Raw genomic sequence first — 27,524 nt, forward strand, 5'->3', positions numbered from 1 at the left:
TATTATATAATGACAAAGGTCATGAGTAAATGCACATGGATGTTAGACAGAAAGACTGGACTGACAAATAATGAAGTGGGCTTTCCTCTCAAGTGCCTTGCATTACCCTGAGAAAACTGCATGTGAAACTTATCCAAAAGAACCACACACAGGCAGAGCCAATGCAAAAACTAACAGCGGTGAAAAAAAGCAATGTGTGGAATGCTAACCCATAAGTGGTGCCCTAAGGAAATCATTCAAGAACTAGAAATAAACTTGTTTCATGAGACACGGTCTATTAGTACTTATTTTATGACTTTTACAAAAATATATCATATATCTCTAAAAGGAAGGAGGAAGAAAAGTAAGAATACATTTTTTAAAGCAGCTATTATATATAACAATAGGTTTGAAAAATACTTGAGAAAGAGCAGTGTACACTTCAATTTTTTTCAAAATGCAGCATCAGATATACTGCCAAACTACTACTGAATATGGTATTCATCATAAGAGGAATAAAAAATTATTAAAAGCTGCACAAGAACAGAAAACATACATGGAGACAGCAAACATTGATACTGTCAATAAGTGTGCAACCCTTCAAGAAACAAAATATTACCAAAAAAAAAGTAGAAAAAAGTTTTCAGCCATCAAAAAAAAAGAACCACAAGAGCTACATTCTTCACCAGATATTGAAGGAAAGGAAGCAAAAAACAGAGATAAAGAATACAGGATGGTTTTCCCCTAAGTACCAAAAAAATCTTGATGAAGGTTGACACTACCTCAAAAACCTTAGGTCAGAAACAACAATTTTCTTGTTATTATTATCAAAGGGAGGCAAAAACGGGTAAATCAAGGTCAGGAACCTCTGAGAGAACCACTGTAAGACACAAACATGATCTTGGTTATATAATTCTCAGTAGTCTTGTGAAAGAAATTAGTATCAGTACAAAGAGGTACATAAACACGTAACAGGAGCACCAACAATCACTGGCAGTATCTACTTCATGACAGAGATGTCCATAATGAATGCAATAAAGTTTGAAAAGAGAAGATATTTGGCTTAATTGCTTTTGCGTTTTTAGTTAACATAGTTCCTGGTCTTAAAAAGTGCTGTGATCATATGTGAAAATTATCATCTCCATTAAGGCCTGTTGCAAATATAAAAGATAAAAGTTAAAAATCAGAACAACCACAATCACCCCTCCTCCTCCAACATTAGAAGTATAAATTCCAGTATTCAAGAACAGGATTGTGTCTCAGAGAAAACATACCAGCAGACTTCAGAGAGCAGAAACTGCCCTACCCAAATTAAGATGTTCTGAAAAATTCCACTTTTAAAAGCTCAATTAGCCAACTCACAACAAGGCTACATGAATGACTTACAGCTACTCAGAACAAGAGCTGCAGAGCTGGGTTCAAGATGGTACACAGTGTAACTCTTGACAGTACCTAGAATAATAAATCCAGGGTTGTTAATGCTGTTTTTCTTCTTAAGTAAAAAGAAAATTGGAATACAGAAGCTGGAAGTTGTGTTATTATAATGGAAAATTTTATGCACCTTTTCTTTGTGTGAAGTTCTGTTTCATTTATGACACCTTATTACTTATATTCAAAGCAAAATAATTGGAACTTTACACACAAAACAGTTTACATATCCAACAAATATAAAATCCTTATCATCTACAAACAGATTTGAAAATCTGCATTTAGGCATAGAAAGAGACTAATTTTTATAAATGGTCAAACTGCTGTATGCACTTCTAAAATCACTAAACACAACCTTTACACTCCCAGCACCTTCAAAACATACCTCTCCACTTGCTACAGGCTCTCTATATAATTTCAAGTGTGTAACAGTCAGAAAACAAAAGCCACATTATTAAAAGGGAAACTGGAAAACTCTTGGGATTAACTTGTTCAGCATGTGGTTTATCTTTTTTTTTTTTTCCTTCTTTTATAACCAAATGCCTTAGGTCTGGGGTTACTAATAAATAAGCACCAAAAATACATTGCATTTGTGTGTAATTTCTGTGCAATATTAAAATCAAATCATAGATCTTTCAGCTTGGGAGCATTCCTTGGTTAATTTCTTGAGGAGAAATAATTATCATTGTTAATGCTGCCCATGGCATTTTGAAATGTGGTAGCCACTACAGAAATCAAAAAATAAACCCAGATAAACAAAACCCTGTTCTACCAATGCTAATTAATGAACTAAACTCTGATTCTGGATTATTCTAACCACAAACAACAGGCAACCATGTGGATGGGCAATTTGCACATCAGTCGAGGGAATCACAGAAGTCAGACTTTGTTATGTCCTTGCCAAAATTTTTCTTGCTGTTAAATTAAAATGCTAGCTTTCAAGCATATGACAAATCTTATTTACTCTATTTATGGTTAGTTAATTCTCAATGAAGAGCTGTTTTACTTATGTCCAAGATTTGCTCATGAAGCATCTATAGGGTATTTTAATCTAATAATATCTTTAATCTCTTTAGTTTTGCAACAAATTACAAGTAGAGAACACAGAGACAAGAGAGTATTTTCCCTTCCTTCTTTGTTCCCAAAATCAGATGGAAAGTGAGAATGACAAGAAAGTAAGTTTCCACTACTCAGGGGCAGAAAACAGGTTTACAAAATTGCCAGATTATAGCCTAAGATTAATTCCTGCGCTTAAGCCATAACATAGGACAATCTAGAGAGGACTGATACTTAGTTGAATTGGTGTTATTTGCTTGGATGCAGAAGAAATAGGAAGCTGTTTTAAATAAAAGACAGCATATGTACATAAGCAAACTCCAGCATGGAACTCTCACCATTTTTCTTCTAACAGCCATCTCCTAGGCAACTAGTGTAATAAAATGAAAGAGCACATTTTTGACTTCTGATCTTGTGACAATGAGTAGGTAATACTTGGGAGAAAGAAAACATGCCAAAATTCTTGTGAATCTCACAACACTACAACAAATTTAACTGCAAGCTAATTTCTTCTGTATTATAGACAAGAGGTGACCTGTCTGGCCAGCCTTGCAGGAGAGGCTTAGAAGAGGCACAAAACACAGAGGTCTTCACACAAAGGAGACAGAGGATATAAAAGCAGAAACTTCTGATCCCAGTTGCCTAAACTACTTCTCATCCTTCTAGAAATGGTCACAAGCTGGCATACCTGTGCCTGAACAGTACAACATGACTTCAAGTTATGGTGAAGGTATCTTGCAAAACTAAGCTGCTTTAGGAACCGTATCTCATTTTGATCTACTTGAGCACACTAATTTATCTCATGTAAAAATACGGTTTTCCCACACTAAGGGGCACTGGCAAGAATAATAATTTACATAAAACAATCCCTACTCATAGCAAAACTTTAAACAAAAATAAATACATGACTAAACTTCCTATACTAAAGTGTCATGTTCTTTGCGTGTTAGTTTAGCTCTAGTTCAGCTTTAAGCACAATGCTAAGAAACATCTTATCTTTGCAGCCATTTTTCTAACTTCATTTGTCAGTTGGGAAAGGTTAATATTATACATGCAACTTATAAAGAATTTTAAATGTCTTCAGCCCCCTATAAGTTTAGGCACAGATCAACAAAGGCAACATTCAATCCTATTTGTGTTTTGGTGGTAGGGCAGCTATTGGCTACAATTATATAACAAAACCACTTGTCATAGCTTAAAAAGCAACCTATGCAGTAAGTTTATAAGATAGATCCTGGGGGGCATTACTCTAGATGTATATTTTGTACAAGTTAAATAGATTTTTCCTTCTCTATCTTTAGCATTGGTTTTGTATGTTTTTAGAATTTGCTAAAATGCCAGGATCAGATACCAAACGTACAACTATAACAACAGGATTTATTTAGGTATCAAAGATCTCTAGCTTCTGCTGTTGTTGTTGTTGTTATTATTATTGCTATTATTATCTGTTAACCCTGTGTTAACTAAGTGTTGGATAAGTGAACACATAAGTAGGTTTAATATTTTTAACTATACTACATACAAGTGGTTAGAATAGTACTCTTCTATAGGAACAGACTACCACATTTAAAGAAAAAGCAATCAACTGTTCTGAGCATTTAATGTTATTATTTCCTGTAGAAAATCAAGTAGAAATTTAACTTAAGAAATGTAACTCTTTAATTGAAGTGCTGGGGGGTTTTGTTGGGGTTTTTTTGTAGTTGTTTGTTTTGGGGTTTTTTTGAGAAAGTACAGCAGTACAACAAAAATTAAGGTTTACTTATTCCTTTTCCTCTGGTTTCTACTACACAGTGCACCACTAATCAACTATGCTAATTAATGAAGCTGCATGAGAGGGTGATCAGTCACTGGAACAGGCTCCCCCGAGCAGTCATCATGGCACCAAGGCTGTCAGAGTTCAAGGAGCACTTGGACAAGGCTCTTAGTCCTCTGTTTTAGGTTTCAGAAGTCCTGTGAGGAGCTGGACTCAATGACTCTTATGTGTCCCTTTAACCTGAGATATTCTACTATTCTATGTATAACAAAGCAGGATGCAACTGCTGTACATTGGCACAAAGGCTGTTTTTCTGTTACAGTGGGAGTTTCCTACAAAAAAAAAGTCCTTCAATTAATTTTACCTATCAAATAATAAGGTATCTAGAGGTGCTGTCACATACTTCACTTACTAAATGAGCACATTACTTTGCACTTCCTGACAACTGGAACAACAGGCAAAACTCCTAAGATTTCATCCAAGAGCTCACAGGGAAAGATAAGATAATAATAATTAAAAAAAAGGAAGGGTAGATTGCATTGATTATACATGCTGGAAAAAAAGGTGTGAGGTAACATTTGAAACAATGATACAGAAGGACTCTGAATGAAAGGGCTGAAGTACTTCCACAGGCAGTTCAGAGGCAATAACTTCCATATTGAAAGTGAGCTGATATATCAAGGTGGGACTCAAGGACAATTTAATCAGCCTCAATTATGTTACAGGGTTGGGGGAGATAAAATAAGTTGATCAGACTTAGCAACACTTTCACACCGCCAAGCATTAGTCAGTAAAGTATAGGATGCAGGTTCTATAGGATAACACTTAGATTGTTTCCAAAGTCAAGAACCTTGTTTGAGTCAGACCTCATTTAAGGATTTTACACTCACAAAGATTTTGGAAATCTTTCTGTAAGAAGATATCCTACCTCCCTTCATCAGAAGCAAGTATGTCAATTACAGAAAGCAAGTTCATGGCACATTACATCAGATTAATTTAATGCTCAGTTTTTCTCCTCATTTATATATTGATTTATGTTTGTTCTATAAAATCAGTAGGGTTTAGGTGAAAACTTCTGAAAATAGTCATGTACATTTGCAGACACTACTTTGTTGAGAAAAATTTTTGCAAAACCTGAAGCTTCAGATTCTAAAAAATAAAACCAACTATGGGGGCACTTAAAAAGTTACTAATAATAGATATTTAATACCAAAACTTTTATTTGTGCTCTTTGAAAGGAAGTAATTTTGGGCATATTTCTGTAGCCTTTTTGCCTCCCAAGGGTCACTGGTCATCATGAAACAAATAGGTTAACCAAAAACGTTAAAGGTGTCCTAGTATTCAGAGGCTGAAACATACTAAAGTCCTCTGAAATGAAGTGCACATTATGAAAATCACCAAGGTCGTGTAACTTTTACTCCTCTGTACTGGAAGATACTTGAAGAGTATTTTCAGCTGAAAGATTTCTGAAATACAATACACACTTGATATGCAACTTTTTAAAACAGAAGAAATCACATAGATGTACCGTTACCAATACTGTCCTGTTAAGGTGAGTATTGTCTGTGTGAAGCAGATTTCCAACTTCTGACAAAGAGCAGTAGTAACTAAAAAAAGCTTTCCTGAAATTTCTAAGAAAGAAATTAAAATAACTGGTTCTGGATTATAGGATTACACACACACACGTGTATATATGTGTGTGTGTGTATATATATCCCCAGGCTATTTGAGACTCCAGTGATGAAACTGAAAATGAGACTAAAATAACTCAATCACTGTTTTGCATTGCATAGCCATTTTTGTTTTAAAAGGTAAGTGTGGATCACCTTCATCTGTTACAGCCCTGAAGGAGGGAAAAGTGCACATTTCTTGGAAACACAGAGTAATTAATCAGACTTCACAGCAGTCTTCCCAGAAACTGCAACAATTTGGGTTTTGCAGAAAGAAGGCACACACCTCCGGTTCACAGCTTTTAAGAGTTCACCTACATCCAAAACTGTTTCCTTTGTGATAACTTACATGGACTATTTCAGAAACTAAGCCACATGCCAAAATACTCCATTATTCCTCAGCAGAGTGTCCTGATTCAGCAAACACTTAAGAGCAGACTTAAAAACTGTCCCAGTTCTAGCGACTATTCAAACCCCAAGATACAATCGAGCTGTAGCACGGGAGGTGTCAGGTTACAGAATAACCCTGCAAAGCAGGAAGTCTACTGACAGCAAAACTGGGAGACTCTCAGAGCGATTTCCAGGCTCTTCGGTTGGAGACCGCAGCTCTAAGCGCTGCCGAGCGCTGTCCCGCCCTCCGGGACTCGCCACTCCCGGCCTTGGGCAGTGCGCGGCCCGGGGGTCCCTCAGCCCCACGCTGGATGCCCGTTCTCCTCCACACCCGCTTTCCCTGGCTTGCAGCCCCAACCTGTCCCTCACCGCTCTCCCCACAGACACCCCAACCTCGCTCAGTCCTCCGCCAGCCAGAGCAAGCGCCTCGTTCACGCTCAGCCCCGGGTCTTTAAGGCGAAATCTGCCCCCGAAAGGCAGCGAGTAGAGGAAGGAAGAGAAGGAATTAATTCGTTTCCTGTTGCTTTAATCCCTTCATTCTGGTTTTAGCAGCGCCGCCCGGGGCGTTGTGGCTGCTCGCCAGAGCGAGGAGGCCGTGAATGAGCGGCCGCAGCCGGGGCCGCTCAGGCCGCGGGAGGCGGAGGGGGAAGGGAAGGGAAAGGAAAGGAAAGGAAAGGAAAGAGGCTGCCCGCCGCCAGCTACGGCCCCTCGCTGTCCGGGCAGCCGGGCCGGACCTGGCGGTGCGCTGGAACCCGCCGGCGCGGGGCGGAGCGGAGGCCCTGCCGTGGAGGGGAGAGGGGCGCAGGCTACACACCCAGCAGCAGCCCGTCCATGTCAAAGATCAGGTGAGTGACCGGGCGCAGCGCGGCCGCTGAGGAGGAGGAGGAAGCGGCCATGGCGAGGCAGAGCAGCCGGAGCGCGGCGGGAGCCGAGGCGGATGGAGCCGCCGCGGGGCGAGTCGGCCGCGCGCGGGACGGGGCGGTCGGGGACGGGCGGCGGTTGCGGCCCAACCGTGGGGCGGGCCGGGCCGGGCCAGCGGGACCTTTCGGTTTGCTTTGTTGTTCTGCTTTTAAAGCAAAGTGCATTTCTCTTCTTGGGGCCTCTTCTCTTGCAGAACAGCGCTTCTTGCCCAGAGAGGTTGTGGAGTCTGCCTCACTGGAAATATTCAAGAACCATCTGGATGCAATTCTGTGCCATGTGCTCTGGGATGACCCTGCTTGAGCAGGGAGGTTGGACCAGACGACCCACGGTGGTCCCTTCCAACCTGACCTGTTCTGTGATTCTTAAATCCCATTTGGTGCTGCTGGCGGGAAAGACAGAAGAGTTGCTCTCAAGTTGATGCGTTAGACAGTGTATCTTCGCGTGCCTGTTGAGATTTACAGGGGTAATATTACCACCAGACTATAGCTGAAGTCAGAAACAAAAAGGTGTAAATCTGTGTAAAATTGTGAGGGAAGAGTAAAGTAATAGGGAAAAAAAAAAAAAAGAGAGGAAAGAGTAAATCCATCTCTTATGGATTGCTGAGTGCAAGAATAGTTAATTGAAGGCTGATTTGGGTGTTGTGGTTTTTTTCTGAAACATTCAAGAAGCTCTGAAGTTCAAGAAACAAGGCAGTTACTGAGTTGAAGCAAAATCTTCCTGCGTGGACACATCATCTGATTTTGATTGGGCAGTTAGGAGGGAAAGAGGGAACTTACCTCATCAGTTTTCTCTTTTGTGTTTTTTCATGCAGGTAACTCTCCCCTGGGCATTAAGATCATTGAAGCACCAGTTGCAGAGGCAGACATGAAAAGAGCTGTATCAGGCTCCCAAGGTGACATATGGGCTTGAAGATGTGTACTGCTATGCCATTCTGAGTGAGGGCAGTGCTTAGGTGCAGCTTCACATAGGGGAGTCCTGTCCCATTTGTAGGTAGGCCTTGCAGCAATTCTTTTTTCCTGACAGCGCCTTCATTTGAATTGGCAACGCTTCACTATTTTAACAAGTTAGTGGGGGTTTTTACAGCCTTAACTGTAGGTGTCGCATAGCTATATTTGAATTTTAACTTAACCTCGTTAAGTGTCTTACCTCTCCCCAAAACCTATCCCTTAAAAATACACTCACCCTACATTTGTGTGAAATGTAGACACAGAATTCTCCTCACACCTTCTCCTATTCTGGAAATAAGAAAAAAAATAAAACATTCTTGGCCTTTACTTGTACCTTTTGAATAATAAAATTTGACTTTCAAACAAAATTTTTTGAGTTTTGGGTTGGTTTTCTCTTTTTTTCATTTTGTCTCATTTGGTAATGATATTGCTGTTTAGGCCCTGTCTGTGTAGGCTAGGAAAAAGATTGTGTGCAGTACCATTAACATATTTTAAAAATGCCATTTGTAGTCACAACATGCATGTGTTAGTTCCTATTAGATTTAAGGAAATGGCTCCTGAGTTTTCAGATTATTTTTTTTGTAGCCTTACAATATATGAGTATTAAAAATGCCGATGGCTTTTTTGTTTCTGCAATGAACACTGTGCAACAAGTCAGTATTCCAGTTTTGTTTCCAGCAAATGTTTATAGTTTCTTTTGTATCTCACTTAGGTGGGAGCATAGCTAGAATCAATAGAAAGGTAAAATCCTAAATACAGTATGTCAAAAAAGTGTTAGCCTGTTAAAGGAAATTAAAAAAATAGTAATTTCAATACTTTAAATGGTACTATTGTGCTGTCCTAAGAAAGACTGTGTTTCTGCTGTAAGAGTATATGCTGTTGTGACAAAAATTTAAACAGGATGGGTAATGATGGTGTATGACAGTTCTACCTGAGGTGGATTCATCAACTTTCTAATTAGCAAATATTCTAAAAAGCTGGTTTTTAATTGTGTATATGGTGACATGGTAAAACTTTTGTTTGTGACTCAATGGATGTAGCTTTTTCTTGTTACCTTGATTTATTGTTCTAATTAGAAAAAAGTGTAAGTATTTGATCATGACTTCCATTGCTTCTAGCATCATTAAAAGGGGAGAAAATCACTATTTTTAGCATGTAAACTGCCATTTCATCAGAGAAAACATAAGGGTTTTGCAGAACTTTTGAGTATTTAAAGTGGAAATAAGTCATAGGCAATCCGTAAGAAAGTAGCCCACAAAATTAAAGTGTAATACAGGAGCTGAATATTTTTAGGGTAAATGGTCTGGGTTACAAATTCTATGGTACACATTTCAAGACTGTCACATTGCTGACAGGCTGATGACCTCAATTTTCTTTGCTTTACTCTGGCTCATAAATGATAATCAGTGTGATGTTAGCTTACTTGATTCTTCAAAGCTGTGTTCAAACACAGGAAAATCTTCCCAAGACAGACAACTGTTTAGATGTCTGTTTAGGTTTGAACTGTTTAGGTTTATTCTGTGTGACTCTGTTTTTACTAACAGAATGAAATGAAGTGAAAGTCCAAGCAACTTTTAATTCATGGTGGAGCATAGTTTTCTAGATACGTAAGTAAGAGAATATGCTGATCTAGGTTTTGTTTTAGCTGTCTTAAATATTTGGATTGAATGACTCAGCAGTAGTATTTGGTTTTGCTGTTGGGTTTTTTTTCAAAAGGAGTGAAAAGGATTTGAGATTGAGAATTGTGCAATTGATTTTTTGTTTGCTACTACTTTTTGTTACTTATTTGAAGCTGGCTTTGAGTTATGAAGATTTCAATAACTTTAGAGTTGTGGAAAGCATATTGTAGTTGAGGTACACTAACTATGAACACCAATAATTAATTATATTCCTACAAACCTGATATATACTTATTGAGAAGAATGAACTTGGGTAACTAAGATGTAATTCTGTAACTAGACTTGAATCCTGGGAAGTTTGAAGAACACAATTAACTTCATGTACATTTTAAAAATTAATTAGTTGCTATCTGGGCATACGCCAAAGCAGATATATGGTGTTATATGGTACATATATATCTGGATGTCCAGGTTTTTAAACAACTGTAAATTAGCTGCCTATAGGTAGCCCTTCTTACCCCAAACTAACCTATTTTCTCTAGTTTCATAATAATGTGTTAAAATCACATTGGTTTTATTGTTCTTGAATGTTAGATAAAGTGAAAATACTCAGGTGCCATGGGGTTATTAAGTATGCAACACAATGTTTTACGTACTTGGTCCTCTTAACCTTTTTTTATCTTCTATATTTGGTTGAATTTCCTTTACTTTGAGGCTGAAGGTTTTGTACATATCTGAAATTTATGTGACTGAGTTCTTTCCTGGAGAGTAAAAGCTTCAGAATATGCTTAAGTGTTTTCATAGGTAATACATTTGATTCAATAATTGCAGTTTCCTATTTCACTATTTCATATTGTGCTTGAAGCATGGATTCACTTACCTACGTTTTTATGCCATTGATAGGAGCATGATGCACTATGTATTTCACACAGAAATTACTGACTTTTCTTTTTCTGCAGGCACCTTGACAAAGAGGATAAACAGATTATAATCCATTTTGGCTTGAATATTAAAGAAGAATTTAAAGACTTGAATAAATCCAGTAATTTAAAAGCTTTCATAATGATTTACATGAACAGCTGTTAAACCCACTATTAGTAACGAATTACTTGGAATGACTTAGAATTAAATGTAAATTCAGATATCAGCTGAGATTCACAACAGTTGCTAGAGTTAAGCCTATAAGCCTTCAGAAAATGAAACCCCTCTCAGTGCTGGATGTCACCAAACACGAGCTTTTCACCTTAAGATTGTGAATTAGGTAAATTGTATTGTTTCAGTTCATGTTTTTATAGGTGCAAAATGGAAAACGACCATATGTCTTAAAGCAATTAAATAGTACCATGACACTCCTGATCTAGGTCATGTTTTATTGATTATATAAGTTAAAAGGGAGTATATGCTCTTTTAATCAATCACATGTGTCTTCTCTCAGCCAAGCAAGCAGGCATAGGAGAGACATCTGTTTTCTAGATTTTGGTATTGTCCACCACTTACAAGTGTGTTAGTTACAAAGGCAAGGAAGTTAATGTGTTACACTTCAGCAGAATAAAGTGAAGATACACGTTCGTCATCTATAAATTTAGATGAGGCACTGTAGAAAGGTTCTTAAGCAGCAATGGGAGGTGAAATTCTAGAAAAGCTAACCAAGCACACAAGAGAGAAGAAGGGAGCAATGCTTCGATACTTTTAGATGTCATTTGCTGTATTTTTTGATGGGACTGTACAACAGAACAAAGTTTCTTAAGCTGGGAAAGGAAGCCTTAATATCATGCTTTAGAGCCATTTTTGCTTCTGTTAAAGTCAGTGAGAACCATTTACTCTCCGTTATGGATTGCGACTTAGCTTGTTGACATACTTTTTGGTCTTCTAATAAAATATTGGCTGCACACAGGCAAACTGTTCAGGTGATTAGCAGCATCATTGTAATGAAAATCCTGAAGTGCTTAATGGCTGGGTCCTGCTTAGCCTTAAACGATCAGAAAGATTAGGACAGAAAAGACTGCATCCCCAGATAAGATATGAAGTGTTGTATCCTCTTTTACTTTTCCTGTGATATGGGCTTGCTATGTAACTTTCATTGATTTATCTAGCTTCCCATTGTTGCAGGAACTTACAATATGTTATTAACTTGGTTTTCTTTCTTGTCTGCATGTGAATTTAATTACTTTTTTTTTTCATTTTACTACAGTTTGATTGTTACAGATTATAGGAAATATTTTGTATTTGTACTGTCATGTGGAATGCACCTTCTGTGAACCTTTCTGAGCAAGTCATCTATCACTTGGTTGCTGGCAGTAAAGGTGAAACTGAATGCAGTCACCCTTCCAGTGGGCCCTTTCAGTCATGGGTTCCTAAGCTCAACCTTTTCAAAGGCTGTGGTAATTAGATCTTCAGATGGAGAAGAGAGAGATGGAATTGTGATTCTTAGGGTCACAAGGTCTCTAAGCCACTGATCTGTAATGCTGCTCCAGGTTCAGGTTATATATGCATATTCTCTACTTGGGATGCAACAAGCTGGGGAGTTGAATCTCCAGAGCTCAGACATTCTGTCTTCTCTGTGGCTGTTTGCTTTTAAAAGTTTGTATCTAGGCAGAAAAGTTGAGTAGAAATAAATGAACTGGCTGATACTCAGCCCAGAATATCTGTGTGATCAGGGAGAACATGCTGACAGCCTGGGGAATGCAGGGAGGCAGCTGGAGGCCAGCTATCAAACAGTACTGTGACCTTTCTTTCTTTGCAATATTTCTGGTGGTCTCTGCTTCTAGATCTATCTAGGCAGAAAAACAATAATACTGTGCTGGTACATATGAAGGAGCAACTCTTATCAGGAAGCAGAAATGGTGGAGAGAGGAGAGGGGGCAATGCCAAGCAGTTTTATTAGACATCCAGGCTGTTCCTCACTATGGAAGCTGGGACTTTTCCTTGGCTGTCGGAGTTAGTGTACTTCCCAACCAGGCCATAATTCCATTTTTTGAATTCTGTTGCCCTAGAAGCTACTGTCCTGTTCTGCCATGTGCAGACACTCAAACGTACTGGTAGCATACCTCAGAAGATGCTCTGTGCACAGCCAATGGCAAATAGGCTTTGTGACCACTGCCACGTAAGGCACTGATTGATTTTTGAGTGAGGAAATAGTCCCTTCACTAGGCTGTCCACTTACTTTAAGTTCAGCTTATGTTTACCTACCTTAAGGAATTAGGTTCAGCATATTGTAACAAAACAGATGAGGAAATGATGTAGGTTTATTCCTTATTTTAGACTTTCAATTGAAATGTTCTTAGTGGAAGACCAGTAACACACACTTGTTTTCATAAAACATTTATAAAACAAGGAACACCAGTTGTAAATACTGATACAGTTAGATATTAGGGATACCTAGAAGAAAGCAATGAAGTCCCAGTGCTGTCAAGCCAATCAGGCCCTGACCTTTTTCCCTAAGATAGCTCACTCCACTTAATTGGGTAGTCTCAAACATTTCACCTTGAGTTCTGTAAGGTGAATGATTGCTTACACTGGCACTGCAGATTTGAAAGATTCCTAGATTTCCATTTCATGTACTTACATATAGGTAAGACCTCAAGAGATATTCAAGATCTAGATTAATTCTTTGCAATAGAATTGTATATGCTTAAAATATCTGTCCAGACATTATGCCTAAATTTTTCTGAATCTTTGAGTGAATTTTTTGCTCTGCTAGAATATCCTGTGTTTTTTCTCTGCTCTTTTTTTTTTTATTTATTTTACCGATTTAATGTCTTTAACATATTGTTTTAAGTTATGCTTTCTGAAGCTTTTAGCATTTTGGTTGCTCTTCAGCATTTTAGGTTTTCTGTATCCTTAGAGAAGTCCAGCACTCAGGTACATTTATTGTAGCTGTGGGGTTTATAAGTGACAAACAGAAGGCCATTTTTTGCTATTAGACTGACGAAATGCTCACAGCTTGCTCAGTCGTTCAGCTCACTGTTCGGTGCCTTGGAAAGCCCTGAGCTGCCCAGAGAGACGGACGGGCAGTCCAGCGACTCGGTGGCTCCGAAAAGCGGCAAGTGATAGCTGCAAAGCTAATATCAAGAGCAGAAGCAAAGAGGTAGAAATACAGCTCTTGCTCTATGCTTTAATCCTGCCAGTAGATTGCTCTTGTCCCGAGACAGAGACACACAGAACCTGTTAGCAGAAGGTAGCAGAGCCAAAGAGGGCGCGCCCCTCCGGGCTCTTTCTTTTATTCGGGGGAAGGCAGAGGGGAAGGCAGGGGGCAGACCGGGGGTACCTGGCCAATCGGACACTGCTCCGGAGAGTCAGTGCTTTTTTCAACTTTTCCCCGCTGGGAACAAAGGAGATCTCAGAGCACATGGCAGAGACAGGTCCAGACCTGCCTGGGTAGGTCCCCGGGGGGCGAGGGCAGCCCCTTGGGGCAGGCAGCAACATTAGACTGCCTTCTTAGTCCCAGATAGACCAACACCTTCGAATTAACATAAGAGCTGAATTACCGTCTTTGCCATAGTTTGGTTTTTACTGCTGATTGGTCAGGTTGTTACCTATGTTGTACCAAGCCAAAAGCTCAAAACTTTTGTTGCTATTTGTCCAATTTAAAATTTTCTTTATGGTTCACTTCTATATTTAGTTTCACTAATTAAGAGGAGTCAGTATCATACTTCACTGAAAGAGATCAGTGACAACATCTCTATCCCATTAAGAGCTTATTACCTCTTCATACAGTTCAAAATCTTTTTACGCATTTTTAAGTATGAAAAACTACTATCTTGCAAGCCTAATGAGGCAGATATCTGCAAGAGTCTGTGCTACAGAATGAATTGTTGTATCACCATTTTAGAAATGTTGTATGTGTCCTTTAGACCAGTGACTGCTACAATCAGATGGGAATAAGTATTATATTAATTACCATGTTTGACAGCCTGGCTCCATAATCTGTTTTTCACTGACTTTGCCTTTTTATGCTAATAATTATGCTCTCATCTGGAAAAATTAGACTAATGCAATTTTCCAAAAGCTATTAACAAGACTTTGAATATTAAGATGGCTATATGTCCTAATGTGCCATCCTAAAACTGAGCTTGTGTTGTGGTCATGAAATGAGGCATGGTTAGGGTGTATTGTGGAGTTGCAGAGCATGGAGGAAAGCCTACAGGCTTCAGGGGGCATAGAGCTTCACTCAGTATGTGGCATTTTTGTCACCGAGTTTCTACCAGCATCATCTAGGGTGATGTTTGCACCAAAACTTTCTGAAGTGTGTGGAAATAAAGTAAAACCTTGCCTGATTTCAATTATTTTTAGTATTTGGATGATTGTTGATCGAAGAACCTGACAAAGTGTGGGGACCTGAATATCCATCTGCTTTTTCTTGCTTCATCACATCCAGGAAATAAAGCAAATTATGTTGTAGATCAAATGAATAATATTTTTCCCACCTGTTCAAACCCATCTTTCTTTAAAAATCCTGTTATGTTTATGACATGAGGTAGCTTAGACCAGTATTATTTGATAGTCAGAAACTATAGTTATAGCGACTACACAACCTGAATCTTTATTCTTGCATGGCATAGCCAACACACTCTTCCAGCTAAACTCCCATATGTAAGTCTTAACCAAAGTTAATCACAACCATGATTAAAAAAAACCCACCAAAACCTTTAGATAGTGTCATAGAGTTCCATGTATAAAAGCCTTTGGGACTTCTTCAGAACTGTTTAAAGTCCTCTGCAATCCACAGATTTCACAAGTTCATATAATGACTTTCTATCAAGATAACTACATGACTACAGAATTTTCAGCGGGAAACTTGCCACTGGTTTTTGGACTAAGCTGAAGAATGAAGTTTAAGCATCTTTTTTCACTGAAGATTTGTTAATGTTCTCTAGAATCCAATAACCCAATTTGTACAAAGTCCCTAGAACAGCAAAACTGTTATCTTTTAATTCTGGGTTAGTGTCTTTCAAAAATGTCCTTTGAAATTAGCCAAATTCCTTGGGTTTCACTATGTAAGAGAAGTTTAACAGATACCCTTTTTTTCATTTTAGCTCTGTTACTGGTATGTTTCATGTGAATCTTAAGTAAAATACAAGTTTGTATTAGATTTATGTGGAAGCAGAAGCATTTAGATGTGTGCCAGCATCCAGGCAGGGTAAGGCCGCGGTGTATCATGTTTTGTTTTTACAAAGACACTGTACCATACCTTGTAGATGAACATTTAGTGGTATAGTAAAGTTGCATCCTAAACTTCTAAAGCTTTGGCAGAGATATTTTGATGAGCTGAAACAAAAGGTCTGCCTTGCTGCAGCTCTGCCTTACCACTAAATTCCAATAAATTGGGTCATGCATCCTTCTTCCTCCTTTTCATCCCAAACTGAAATTGGTAATTTCCTTTACCAATTCAATGAATTGAACTCTTATACATATGAACATTCATAAATAAATAGGTAGATACGGACTCCCATTTGGGACCATAAGTCCAAAATACCTTAAAAAGTAATGTTTCTAACATATTATGCAGGAAAAAATATGGACTCTCTGTTCACGTCCATGTGGAAAAAGAAACCCAAACCACAAAAACACCTGTTGGTCAAAATGGATAATATAATCCATTAAGTAGCATAAATCATTGGAGAATACATTACTGGGTAACATAGTACCCTATTGGCCATAGCTAAATGCAGCCTCCCTGTTGACGTTTCAACTTTTCACTCCTGCTTAAGCTTTGAAGTCAGCAAGTAATTGTCACTTTAGCACTCCTTAGTGATTTTCAATCAAACATGGAAAAGAAACCTAAACAAACCAACCCCCTCTATTCAGTCTTCATTCAGTACTCAAAGTTGGATATGAGAGGGAGAGGATGTTTACTTTTTCACTCATTAATGCATTGTAATTTTTTGCATAGTTATAGTTAGAATGAATAGATCTTTATACACTGCATTTTGGTTTTCCATATCAAATGCCTTGAATTGTCATGCTAATTAGCACAGACGAGTCTGGTTTTCATTCTTTTTATCTATATTTTGTCATACATATCCTTGTTTCATCACTAGTTTCTTCTAATTTACATAATCACAAGGTTTTGAATTAAAGTTGCTTAATAATAATTTGTTTAAATAAAATTTACTGTAAGTAAATAGTTATTATTATGCATTTAAGAGTTGCAGTGTATGTACACAAGAAATGGTGTTTTGCCAGTGAGTGTTGCTTCTCATCTGTTGTATCTCTAGCACTGCTTTTTTTGTCCATATACAGGGTTTTTTTAAGTACCTTCTAAAATATTATTAATCTAAAAATATCATTAGTCAAAGACATTAAAAAGTAATTGGCTATTTATTTTAGAGAGATAGACAAGTTTTTTTTTCATTGTCTTTTTATTCACTTTTTAATGCTTTGAATAAATGCAAGACAATAGTGCAGGGTTTTCAAAGGCTTAAGGCAGGGCTAGCATTTCCTATCTGTATTTGACACAGAGAAAAGGTTGGTAATTTAAAATTCTTTCCAAGTTGTTAAAGTAGAATGTTATTTTAAAATAGAGGAAAAATGTGGGAGAAAGCTCAGGACAAGCTGTAATGATTTCCTGAACCACAGAAAAATGTAATTTAAACTTTGCATTTAGACAGCTGTTCAAAAATCTTGGTTCAATTTGATTTCTCGCAGTCATTGTGAGCTTCCAGGTTTTGCCTAGAAGAAAAGTAAAATTTCATACTTAAGTTGTAAGGCTTGGATTCTGTTAAGTTTCATCAGCAGTGATTGTCACACATATTTGGACATCCATCTTTCTCTTCCTGATCAAATTTCCTTTGTGAAATACATAAATTGGGGTGAGGAGGACAATAGCCGAGAAGGAAGGTAATATGTCAGCTAGCTAGGACTTTTTGAAGTTTAGTGAATGATTTTTCATGTTAGGATCCTTGGGCTTTCTGGGAGCAGTCATTTTCCAGGAGCACATATAGGTTCTAAGACAATGCATATTAAACGAACTAGTTTGGGCTATAGCGTATGGTATTTATAAAAAGATAATCTCTAAATATTCTATGCCTCCAATGGAAAAGTTTGAAAAAACACTGATCTGAAATTATACTTTAAAAGGTGTTTCAGTGCAGTTTGTCCAAAGTTGCTATGTAGATATCCTGTAGGAATGCTTCCCATGTGTACAGAAGGCAGAAATGTACCTGAGATTCTGGCACAGCCTTTGTTTTCCAAAAATATAGTGCTAACTCACGAAAAAGTCTAACGGGAGGTCTTCAGTAACAAGCTAAAACAAGCACCTTGGTTAGGCTTATGGATATATATCCATTATGAGAACATGCTGAGATTGTTTTGTACTAGTGAAGCAGAGTCTTACCAAGAAATCCTGTCAGTCTTGTATGAGTTATATTTTTCAGTGTTATCGTTCTTCCTCTCCACCCTTCTGTTTCAGTTTACATGACTGGACTTTGTACCCATATACTGATAAGTCCACAGCCATCTTGTTTGAAAACAAAAGGCAAAAGCTGAAACAATTCCGTTCTGCAAGGTAAAACACCATTTCTGCCCCAAAGTCTGTCATTTATATATAGTTTAATTGTAAATATTGGGGTAATGTGTAGTTGGAGTTCATATTCTTTCACAGCTCAAAGAAATTCTTCATGGCAGGAAGTTAGCAATTATGAGAAATAATAACATATTTAGTGTTGTCTTTTCTGCATTAACTTAATACAGTGTGGTTTTTAGAATGAAAAAGAGATTGCTTAAACCATATACTCATGTCTATAAGATACTATCAACTATAGTGGCAAGTTATTTTGTAACAGAATGCACTTTATCACGTATTGCAATGGAGTAGAACATTCCCTACCTTGAACAGATTAAAAAGAGCATAAGAATTACTTGAATTGTGAAAGCATTTTGAAGAAAATAGAAAGCAGGGTCTTTATGAACTAGAAGATTTTCCAGCTGTGCCACAGAAGTTTTTTTCTTAGCACTTAAGCTCTGGTTGTTTAAGAAGTAATGTTAAAAGTGTATGTAATTTTGATTATGGAGTCTGTTTCAAAGATCAGATGGAAATGAATTGTTAAATTGTTTTGGAGGGGGGTCAGTTCTGATATAAGCTTGTAGTTTTGAAGTGACTCTGGTTCATGTGCAGCGTATGTAATCTGACAAAGTCCAATTCAAAGGTGGAAGCCTGCAAGACCTGACTGTAACTTTTAAAGGGATATTAAATAAGTCTAATATTTTCCTTTGTAACCTCAGCCCCATTCAACTTGCAAACTGGGAGTAAACACAGCTACTGAGGGGACTGTATCTGCAAGAGGAAACACTGAGATGGAGGAGAATGGCAAGGAGTAATAGAGAAAGGGAAATGGTAAGGAAAAAACATAACTTCTGGATAGGTTGTATCTGCCAGGCTTAAACAAAAAAACCTGCATTTGAGCAACCATACTGAGACAAGAAGGAGGAAGATGAAAGAGGAGAAGCCTATATAGCCAAAACAAGTGGTGGAACAGAATCAGACCATACATATTGCTTGCTATGCAATTTTGTAATGACTCATTAATAATATGTATTCCACACATCCTGTTTTCTCACAAACATGTATTCTGCTTTTTCTCTTAGGATGCTCTGTAGGTGGATTTTAGTACGATCTGTGCTAAAGCCCCGTCAGACCAACAGCTGAGGCTGCGCTAACACAGGGAGAGCCCCAGTCACCAATAGGGAGCACTGTGTACTGCTGGCCCGTGGGAGCCTGTGTTGAGGGAAGTCGTGGAGGAGGCAGGCAGCGAGGCACAGCAGCACTGAGCAGTGACTAGTGCTAGAGAGGCAGTGACAATAGCAGCACCTGGGCAAGCAGATTTGGAGGAGTTGAGCCACTGCATTGAAAAGGTATTCAGCCTCAGTTTACATCGATGGCACATTGATAGGAGATTCTTGAGTAAGAAGGAATTTGAAATAGGGTAGGGCATGGTTTAGAAAGATTAGGCTTGCAGAAGAGTTTGTGGGGTGGCTTCTTGATTGTATAAGTGGAAGACTGTGGATGAGGAGGAATGAAAAAAAATTAGTTTAGGTGAGAAGTTTAGTGGAGAGTAGGAGGACTACAGGACAATTGAGATTGCTTTTTAAGAAGTGCTTAACAAGAATTGTGCCTATGGCACTCTGGACTGTGAAGATACAAGTTTGAACAGCTTCAGGTATGCAGTGAAACTGATTTTGGATTTTTTTGCATGCTGGACAAATGTTTCAAATTTGGTGCAAAAATGGCCTCTTCTTTTTGTCTACCATGCTAAAGAATCAGTTGATCAGCCAAACTCATAAGGAAATCTTAGGGTACAGAGCTCAAACAGATCTGTTTTTCTCTGGTATTGTTTATATTCTGCACTGCTGACAGAACTGACTATTATGATGAAGGAAATTAGAAGTTCTTACAATTAGTCACTTACAAGAGAGTAACTCTTAGCATCACATGTCCCATCCCCAGATCCTGTATTATTATAATAGACGACTGGGTATGTTGTCTAGTATAGCAGTTGTCTAATAATAGCAGTAAACTATCGTCCTGAAAAAATGCATTTTGACAGAAGAATTGATATGTTCTGTCTCACTGATGAACAGAATCCATCTTTTAAAAACATAAGGTTGTGTTGTACCTAAAGGCACAAAGCAAAGGAAAACATCCTTTCCTAAAAACTTATTTTAAAACATTTTCATACAATTGGAAAAGCATATTATTTGCTTCAGAAATACTGGCAGCATGCTCCAGTCCAAGCCAAAAGATAATGAGACCCCTGGAGCTATTACTGAGAAACTTTCAAATGTTAAATGGAAGCTAATGCTTGTGTACCACAAGAAAAGGTGTGCCATAAGAAAATAGAAAAATGCTGAATACTTTTAGATTTATTTATGATCTTAAAATGTCATGCAAAATAAGGTGAAAATGAAATTAACTGCTATAGTTTTGAGCTAATTATAATTTTCATGTTGTCATGTTGGGATTTTGCCTCAGCACCTACGTGCAAAAAAAAATGCGGTTCTGTTTTAACTACAAGAATTTGCAAGTTTCATAGAGTTCCTATTAAAGCAAGGAGTATAGAACTAGAGAAAAAGAAGGGAAGGAAGGAAGGAAGGGAAGGAAGGAAGGAAGGGAAGTAGCAAGAGTTTTCTACTTACACAGGGCAGAACAAACCTGGATACCTCTGGCTTACATTGCTGTTTTTTCTATATTGTTGTAATACAATATATGCATTTCTACAGTTTGTTCAGGTATTTTTATGTTCTATCTGTCTCTAAGGATCCACTTAGCCTCTTCTTGTACTGTAGACATATATTTTTAGTCTTAAAATTATTTGCTATTTCAGGTATCCTTAATTTTAAGATATTCATTTTAATTTTTACCTAATCCTATGATGTTTAAAGTCTATCCCTCAAATATTTTGCCAAGGTAAGTATAGTCACAATATTTTTTTATTGATGGGAAAGTCAGTTATTCTTTTGTAGGATTATTGAAATTAGTAAATGATCAAATCTTTGGAATTAGGATACAGATTTGGTTAATGTGTATGTCTTGTTTTGTAAATGTCTTTGCCCTTTGTCTGGCGCACTTTTTAGCAGACTCTGATCTGTGTAGTTTCCAGTCAAGCTGCTATGTAGCCACTGTGCAGCTCATCGTCCTTCTTTTCCTAATTGTATAAATGTTCTTTCTAGGGTAAGCATTTTCCTGGTTTGTAAGACCTCCTAATTTCATGTTCCTTACATATTGTTTTCAGTTTTGTTTTGCAATGATTGTATTTTATTTTTAAGCTTTGTTTCATGCTTTTGTTGTTTAGTGAATAATGTTACTGGAGTATCTCTTCATTAAACGTGGCTAGAAAATTATTTACCATCTCACTTCCTCCTGTCCCCCCCCTCACTCCCCCTTTTCTGAAGCTCTTTTTTCATTATGTTATTTGTGGGGAAAAATAGAAATGCTGACTTGATAAAGCTATTATCTTTGTTTTAATTTTGCATTAGATCCTAAGAATTGGGTAATTTGAGAGTTAATCTTTTAACTCAAGTCAAAATAATGCAGTAAAAATATCTCCCAGCCCAAAAGAACAAAAAAGTGGTTTGTTTTCACCTTGTAAATGCCAAACAGGCTATTTTTAATGTTTAAAAGTAAGGGAGAACAATGTCATTTTTAAATTGCCTCATTTAAAAAAGAAAAAACGTTTTTTGGTTTAAAACCACTTTTTTTTCCTTCTAGAAAGAATTTTGTCAAAAAAATTCCAAACAATTTCATTCATAACTATTTGCAGAATGAGGATGCCATTCCATGAATATTAGTTGTAGGACAAAAGTAACATAAACCAGTTTTTCCGGTTTTAGAAACTGTAAGGAAGGAGCTTGGTCTTTAATAAGCCACTACTTGTTTATTTTTAATGTCTCTTACCCATGCAAATTACGAGGAAGGAGAAGCTGGTTTTGTATGTCCTGTGAGCCTCTTGCTTATAGCAGCAACACCATAAGTCAGTTGGTGTCGAGTTATTTTTTGCTTAAGCTTTGCCATTTCTCTCCCTGGTAGAAGTTCACTTTTAGAATCTAGATGGATTCAATAACAGCAAAGAAATTTTTGGCTACGGGTAACCAATGAAAATAATTTGTCATTGGATCCATTTATTCCTTTTCATTTGAAATGTGGTGGGTTGGCCCTGGCTAACAGCCAAGAACTCACACAGCTGCTCGCTCACTTCCTTCCTTCCCCAGGGATATGGGGAAAAATTGGTAGGAATGCGAGAGAAAAATGGTGGTGAAATAAAGACAGAAAAATCACTGTCATAGGAAAAACCACTTGGGGAATACAACTTAATTTATTGATAGGTAGCATAAATATTTAATTGGTTGGAGTACTGGGAAACAAAACAAAACAAAAAAAGGGACAAATATTTAATCTTGCAGGAATAACAGTTTTCCTCCCACTTTCCCAGGCTCAGCTTCCTCTCTTTCACTTTCCTAGTCTCCATACCTTCACTCCAGACATCTCCTCCTGCTGTGTTACTGCTGCAGGTTGTGCACAGTCCCTTCAGGGAGGCACTGGGTGGCACACAAGGCTGAAGTCACTGCTTGGCTGTTTCCCTCTGCCATTCCTTGTTGCTCCACAGACCACAGTACCTTTAGGCACATTCCTGATCCAGTGTGGGACACTTCTTACTGCTCTGGCCTTTCTGTTGTTTCCTCCTCTTCCTCCTCTCCCTCTGCTCCTCACAGCCCTTCTGGCTCTGTTCCTCCCCCCCCTCCCAGTATTTTTGCACTTTCTTAAATACATTTCCCTGAAGTGCCACCAGCTTGGCTGATGGGCTCAGCTGTGACCCGCAGTGGGTCCACTGCAGAGCTGGTGGGTACTGACTGTGTTCAGCACAGAGCAGCCCCATGTCTGTTCTCACAGAGGCATCCCCTGGAGTGCCCTTCTGCTGCCAAAACAACCTACCTGTTCTCCTACCTCTTATGTGACAGGACAAACATGTGCATCACTGGTCATGCTTAGAATGAATGAATTTCCCATGGTGTGATGGGGGTCAGGAGAACATGTAGGATGCTTATACATGTGAGTGGTGTCATGACCAAAATGTTCGCTTTCCATGTGAATTGCTGAACAGTGCCCATGGACAGTAACAGACTTCTTCTTACTTATCAGGAACTGAAGTGATTTTTCTTCTGTGACAAGGACCTCGTGAGGGAAAGTAACAGGATCTAGCGATCACTGGCCAGTGACAGGCTGTTTTGATTGCCTTGTGTGTGCAGCTCATAGGAAAGTAGGCAGGGAGTAGACGGGCTGAGCTTACAGTCTGTTGGCTGGTCACCTCTGACAAGAGCTTCCTATATAATCCAGCTTGAATAAATTCTGTTCCTTCAGAACTATGTCAAAATAAAGTTTATTTTTCCAATCAGACTTGTGATGGTAGCCTAAACATATATTGGCTATAGCTGACTTCAATTAGAGAATTACCAGTATTCCTATAAAATAATCATTGCTGTTGGATGGATCATTCTTGTCTGTTTTGTTTCAGAGTAATGAAAGAATAAAATATTTAAGATGGAATATTCTTCATATTGCTATGCAGTCTGGAAAGGAAAAGTACTTAAAAGCATCCCTTGGAGAAAAATTTTGCTACTAATACTCATGAGGACTTGTCCCTAGTTCTTAGAGTTGTAGTAGGAATTACTACTCACAGACTAAGAAACTGTTACACCACTAAGGTTGGTAGAGCACATCATACTAATTGAAAAATGTCATGTTTGTTTATTACAAAAAGGGGGTTTTTTTCATATTTCATGCTGAGAGCATACAGGCAACCCATCATCAGGGTGGAATTTATTTCATGTAACTATTCCTTTTGTATAAATCTAGTCTAAATTAGGTGTTAAGACTTTCTAGTCTGTGGAAGAAAGGTCATGAGCATCCCTTCCACCATTTTATTATACCAGTCTTAAGAAGAAACTCTTAAGGTGCCTGTATCTTCCTCTTAATTAAAAAGAAAGCTTAGATAATTAGCTCAGACTAAATACCTAATTTAAAGATGAATACATTCACATGGATTGGTTTGCACCATGAGTGCCTATTTGCTATGGGCCATATAGGTACTTAAATCCTACATGGGCTAAATCAGTATTGGTTGAATTCAGCCTTTTCTTAATTTTTCTATCTGGTACAATCATCAGTATTGAGAGTTCTTACGTGTTATCATAATGAAAGTATAAATAACAATAGAACTGGTATAAAAATGATAACACTTTAAGAACAAACTAATTCAAATGCCTTTTTTCTTTAAATGAATAATCGTTTTGGAAATAGCATAACATGCTGGGTCATTTTATTGATGTGTTCCTTGCTAGCTTTGTGTAACAAAGAAAAATTAACTGGCCATTTCCCTGCAATTTTCTCTGGTAAACCACTCTGTCTAAAAAAGTGATGGTGGGTAGAGGAATATGGTGTTATAAAATCCAAAGCTTTGATCTTGACAGACTCCAGAGGATTCCATTAAGTAACACAGGGGAGAGAGGTGGGTTTTGGTTGGGGTTGAGTTCTTTGGGGCTTTTTTCTGTTAGGTTTCATGTTTTCCCCTCATAGGCTTTCAAAGGCTACCATTTCAGTGAAAAGGGTTTAGAAACTGCTTTCAAATTGAAGGAAAATAAAATTCAGTGTTAAGTGGTTGGTTATTTGTGTTACTGTCCCTTCAGCGACTTACAGCAGGACTTAAATACCAACCTTCAGACCTGTGCACTGTCCCTGTGAAAGCAGTGTATTGGTGGAGTTGCGTCTTTTAGTCCAATATTAGTTGTAATTAGAACTTTTATTTAAACATTTTTTAAAACACTGCAATGAATATGAATGGAAACTCAAAGGAGACTAGTTTGGCTGTAGTTAGGCAAAGGTGAAGAGTTTGTAACCAGTCAGTGAGATGAAGCTGTGGTTTCTGTGTTGTCCAGTTGATATGGATGTAACCAAACTGTTAATTCCATGTGTAAGAGTCAGTCTTGCAGAAATCCACAGTCCTTATCTGCTTGCATAACACTAAAGTGCAAAATTTTAGGCACATAAGTCCTTCCTCATGTCCATTTGACACTCTTGAAAAAGGCAGTGTCAAAAATAGTAATTTCAGTCAACATCTGCGTATATTAAAAAAACCCTGATTCAACATCTTTCAAAACTATTAAGTAAGCTAAATATTACGGATGAGTTTAGCTAAGCCCTCAGAGAATATAAAAAAGATTTCTTTTGATTGTTTTGAGTACTTACATCTGGTCTCCAGGAAGTGAAATGACATAGTCACAGTAGTTAGTTACTCATTATTAGCTTTTTTTTTTTTTTTTTGAAAAGATTTTTCTTTCTGAGGATGGTACATAACTGGCAAATAAGATGACTACCTGTTTTATCTCCAGCATCTCTCTTATGTTGCTGATCAGAGCCCATAATCAAAATAAACTTTTTAGTGAGTGTTTGGCTAACAGGGAATATTGTGAAACAGTAGTGGCGTAAAAAATGTATGTGCTCTAATATGTGTATCTAATTATACAGGATTTTTATTACAAATAAAATAATGATATTATATCACAAACGATTTTATTTTATTTCATTCAGGTTATAATTTGCTACCAGAAATAATGTCTATTATTTATTAATACTGCTGTTAAGTTCTGTAACTTAGTTGAGACAAAAGTAGAAAATTCTTGAGAGACCATTTTAAAAAGATACCTAAACTAAACTTAGGTCTGTTAAGGGGCTCTGTGGCTTCATCTCTATTTAATTCAGGTCCAGTAATTAATTGCACTTAAGAAACATGATTGTTTTTTCTAATGTTTTTCCCCAGTTTGCATCAACTGAAATTTCTGTCTTTCAATGAGACAACTTTTAATTAGTTAAATACAGATTTTCATATATGTATATAGTTAAGATGCATACTGACATATAAGGAAAAAATTCAGAAAAGCAGTTATATGACATCAGAGATTCAGCAGATATTATCAACTTGTAAGAGAGGAATTAATTGAGAGATTTTAGAAAATCTTAAACTGATACCAGCAAACTATCAATGGTACATAATTTCACTTTTCCATTTCTTAAAATTTAAAAGCTTACTCTTTTTTTTTTTTCCTCACTAAGCTGAAGAATTTCCTTGTTTCAGAATCTTATGGAGGTCAGGGTTGTCTCTAGTTTGTTTACACTGTGATTTTTTATGGCTGAGAAATTTTTTGAGTTCTAGCATTCAGTAAAGCAAGGTAATTTTTTTTCTTTTTTGGCATACTGCTTAAGGATAGCACATTTTTTAATGAGATCAGTATCTTTAAATGTTGCTTATTTCATCAGAAATACTATACCTGCAAGGGTAAAGTATATTAAGCATTTTCTCAAAGGGTTCTGTTGCATTAAAAGAGTAGTTTACAGATAAATTGCTTAATCAAAGTTAATAAAAATGCTGAGATGATTCAGTTGAGAAGAGATGTTTGAAAGACTTTCATATAATTGTTCTTGTAAAGACACATGTGTCTGTAGTAGTCGGATAAGGATTATCCAGCACACAGCTGGATAAACGCATCATGTATTGGTTGAGCAACTGGCCTATGGGTCAGGTGCAAAGGGTTACAGTGAATGGGGTGACATCAGACTGGCGACCTGTCACTAGTGGGGTTCCACAGGGCTCCATCTTAGGCCCAGTGCTCTTAAACATCTTCATAAACAATGCAGGACCGGAAAGTATACTAAGTAAGCTTGCCAATGGTGCTAAATTGGGAGGAGCTGTTCACTCTCTCGAAGGCAGAGAAGCCCTGCAGAGAGACCTCAAGAAATTAGAGGGCTGGCTCTATCACCAACCATATGAAGTTCAACAAGGGCAGGTGCTGGATTCTGCACCTCGGATGGGGTAACCCTGGATGTACAGACTGGGGAATGAGAGGCTGGAAAGCAGTGCTACGGAAAGGGACTTGGAGGTCCTGGTCAATGGCAAGTTGAACACGAGTCAGCGGTGCCCGGGCAGCCAGGAGGGCCAACCCTGTCCTGGGGAGCATTGGGCACAGCATCGCCCACTGGGCAAGCAAGGGGATTATCCTGCTCTGCTCTGCACTGGGGTGGCTTCACCTTGAGTGCTGAGAGCAGTTTTGGGTGCCACAATATAAGACATTAAACTACTAGAAAGCGTCCAAAGGAGGGCAACAAAGATGGTGAAGGGCCTTGAGGGGAAGCTGTGTGAGGAGCAGCTGAGCTCATTTGGTCTGTTCAGCCTGGAGGAGACTGAGGGGAGGCCTCACTGCAGTTACAACTTCCTCG

At 37.9% G+C, this 27,524-nt stretch overlaps 2 protein-coding genes across 2 annotated transcripts in view; one reads left to right on the plus strand and one right to left on the minus strand.

The window, feature by feature from the left end:
- The window catches only part of PUDP (pseudouridine 5'-phosphatase), a 68,776-nt gene extending 61,556 nt beyond the window's left edge, over positions 1 to 7,220 (minus strand). Inside the window, exon 1 of the mRNA XM_082278488.1 lies at positions 7,091 to 7,220. Coding sequence (XP_082134614.1) covers positions 7,091 to 7,172 — 82 coding nt within the window. The 5' untranslated portion in view covers positions 7,173 to 7,220. The remainder of the gene's footprint in view (positions 1 to 7,090) is intronic.
- A 3,327-nt stretch (positions 7,221 to 10,547) lies between these two features.
- STS (steroid sulfatase) overlaps positions 10,548 to 27,524 on the plus strand; it is a gene marked incomplete at both ends in the record, with an annotated part of 123,621 nt that continues 106,644 nt past the window's right edge. Inside the window, 1 exon segment of the mRNA XM_082278171.1 lies at positions 10,548 to 10,567. Coding sequence (XP_082134297.1) covers positions 10,548 to 10,567 — 20 coding nt within the window.

The sequence above is a fragment of the Coloeus monedula genome (genome assembly GCF_965178545.1).
Source record: "Coloeus monedula genome assembly, chromosome: 3".
In the NCBI taxonomy this organism is placed as follows: domain Eukaryota; kingdom Metazoa; phylum Chordata; class Aves; order Passeriformes; family Corvidae; genus Coloeus; species Coloeus monedula.